Genomic DNA, 2,602 nt, shown 5'->3' on the forward strand with positions numbered 1-2,602 from the left:
AATTATATCATCGACATAGTTCCTGTACCAAATTTGAACTGACTAGGTCAACCGATTTGGAGGATGTAAACAAAAACAGATCTTTTACGGAAACTAATATTCTCTATGTCGGAAAGAAATGTTTACGGAGATATGGCCTATATTTTAAAGAACTTTGTTTAAGGCTTTTTAAGTGCATTTTTGAAAGACCTCATATAAAACTTTGCTAACTGTAGAATACAGCATTTACATTGTAAATATCTCAATACTAGATTTAATTCTTTATCGGAGAAAAATAATTTCATTTGAAAAATTAATGTATTCCTTATTTTTTAGTTTCCATGAAATTGGAGTATACGATATTCCAGCCAATATAGACTACATAGTAAATAAAACGAACCAGAAAGTTTTCGTTATTGGACACTCGCAAGGTAACACGTGTTACTTTGTTATGGCAACTGAAAGGCCTGAATATAACGATAAAGTAAAAATTTCCAGTGTTTATGCACCTTCAGTTCTTCTGAAATATATGGACTATCCTTTCGCTGTTACATTTTCGTATGTAGTTGAACTGTTCCAGGTATGTTTAAAATTTTATTTGGCATTTAAGCTGACCTTATATGTTAGATGTGTAGATACATATTTGATAAAGAAAAAGTCCTCAGTTTTACTAATCTTACATAACGTCATCGTACTTATGTAAATAAAATTAGGTGCAAAATACATACATTATACATGTTTACTTCCAACTTTTTGATAATTCTAAAAATTTTGTATTAATTTCACATTCCACCAAGTTTATATTCTTCCATTCTACTTGGTGCTCATTTAACGTCTAGTCTTATTAACAACAATTCAAAGACTGACGCTTTAAACTGCTAGGCTAAATTCAGAAAATTAATATGGCAATATTATATTTTAATGCAGTTTTTGTTAATCATATTTCAACTCAATGAATGAAAGTCAATATAGGAATTTAGTCTTTTCAAAATCAGTGACAAATTTCCAATTTTTTTTATCTTATATAGTTTATAGCTTTTCTCATGAGGTCTATATATTAAATTGAAAATACAATGTAGACTTTTTTTCAGCTGATTTATGATATTTTGGGAATGGGAGTTTTATTTCCAGTGAACGATTCTATAGCACTGCTAACAAAAATTTTGTGTTCAGAAACTACATATTTTTTACAATTCTGCACACACCTTTTGTCTGTCATAGGAAGTCATGAATCTCAACTTATTACTAAGGTAAACTGGATACCTACCACTTTAAATGCACAAATGACTGTATCATTCAATTTGGTCAATAAATAGTATTTTGTATGAAAAAAATTGTAAGATGCAGTAATAACAGTAGTTAGCGTAGATCAGGACAAACAGCAGTACCTACACAGTAGTCAGGGCTTTTTCTTGGACAATCACAAAGTTCTGTTTAGTTTTGAGATCTGTATTTTATATTGAAAAATTAGGTAGGTTGGTAGAAAACTCATACACTTTTCCCCATAAACACAGTATTGTACCTAATAGGACAACACTTTTAATTAATATTTTCGCATTATTCAAAGAAGAAAAGAAGATACAGTCCATTCACTACTCTTATGGTGATCGATTTAACTGCGTCACTAGGGTTTGTCCAGTTGTAGGTAAATATTATAGTGTTACTGGTATGTTGTATATTGTATATATATGTTTATTAAGTTGCTCATGGTACTGCAGTGTAGAATGACAGCAAATTAACATTCTGAACATTATTATATTTTGGAATTATACACGAAAAAACTAAATGTTAGAAAATCGAAAAGATTGAACATGTAAGAATTGCACAATGTTTTAATTTTAAATTTTTGTTTTTTGTTTTTCTTATTTTTACTTGTATTACTGTTTCACAGTGCTACCTTTTTTGTCTTTTAACTTTTGATTGTTTTTTTAGTTTACAGAAAAGAAACTATATTTACTTTACATTTTTTTCTTCCAATATTTGTCTCTAGACATTGGAGTTTTATTAATTTTTTTCTTTTAAATTATAATTTTTAGGAAGTTGCTTCCCTACTTTTCAGCGTACGACCCGTAAATATTGCTGCTAGACAATTGTTCCATTACATGCAAAATGTAAAATCAGGTTAGTATTTATAAAAAGTAAAAATTAGAATATAAAAATTGTAAACATATTTAGTTTTGCAAATCTTTTAGAATAACACAAAAGGTGATTAAAATCTTTTGCAATGAAAATTTCATACCTCTATTAGTCCAGGCGGTATCTGTTTTAAAAAGGGCATACTTGGGTAAAACGCATATGATCGGAGATTTTTGCTTTAACGGCTTCTAAAAAACACCAGAAATGATAATTTTTCTATGCAAATAAAAAAAATCGTGGGCTTAATTGTTATTGCAAAAAAGTATAAAAAAATAGAAAAAAAATCATTTTTTTTCTTGGATTTCTCGTCGACAACTTAGCAACTATTCATTTCAGACAAGAATGGAAGAAGAAAAAAAGTTTTGTAATTAAATTTTGAACAACATAGAGTTAGTTGCAATTCGAAAAAATAATTATTGTTATTGCAAAAATCGGAAAAATCATTTAAAAAATTGCAAAAAATGCTAGTTTATTTGTCAATTTTTTT

At 28.2% G+C, this 2,602-nt stretch overlaps 1 protein-coding gene across 1 annotated transcript; it reads left to right on the plus strand.

Annotated features, from left to right (window-relative positions):
* The first annotated feature begins 316 nt into the window (after positions 1-316).
* On the plus strand, positions 317-2,110 carry LOC111692780 (lipase 3-like). The gene is made up of 3 exons (XM_023456896.1): positions 317-559; positions 1,071-1,229; positions 2,016-2,110. Exons 1-3 carry the CDS (start codon positions 431-433, stop codon positions 2,103-2,105), a joined length of 378 nt encoding a protein of 125 aa, XP_023312664.1. The 5' UTR covers positions 317-430; the 3' UTR covers positions 2,106-2,110.
* Positions 2,111-2,602: the final 492 nt, after the last annotated feature.

Source organism: Anoplophora glabripennis, unplaced genomic scaffold (assembly GCF_000390285.2).
Source record: "Anoplophora glabripennis isolate ALB-LARVAE unplaced genomic scaffold, Agla_2.0 scaffold3379, whole genome shotgun sequence".
In the NCBI taxonomy this organism is placed as follows: Eukaryota; Metazoa; Arthropoda; class Insecta; order Coleoptera; family Cerambycidae; genus Anoplophora; species Anoplophora glabripennis.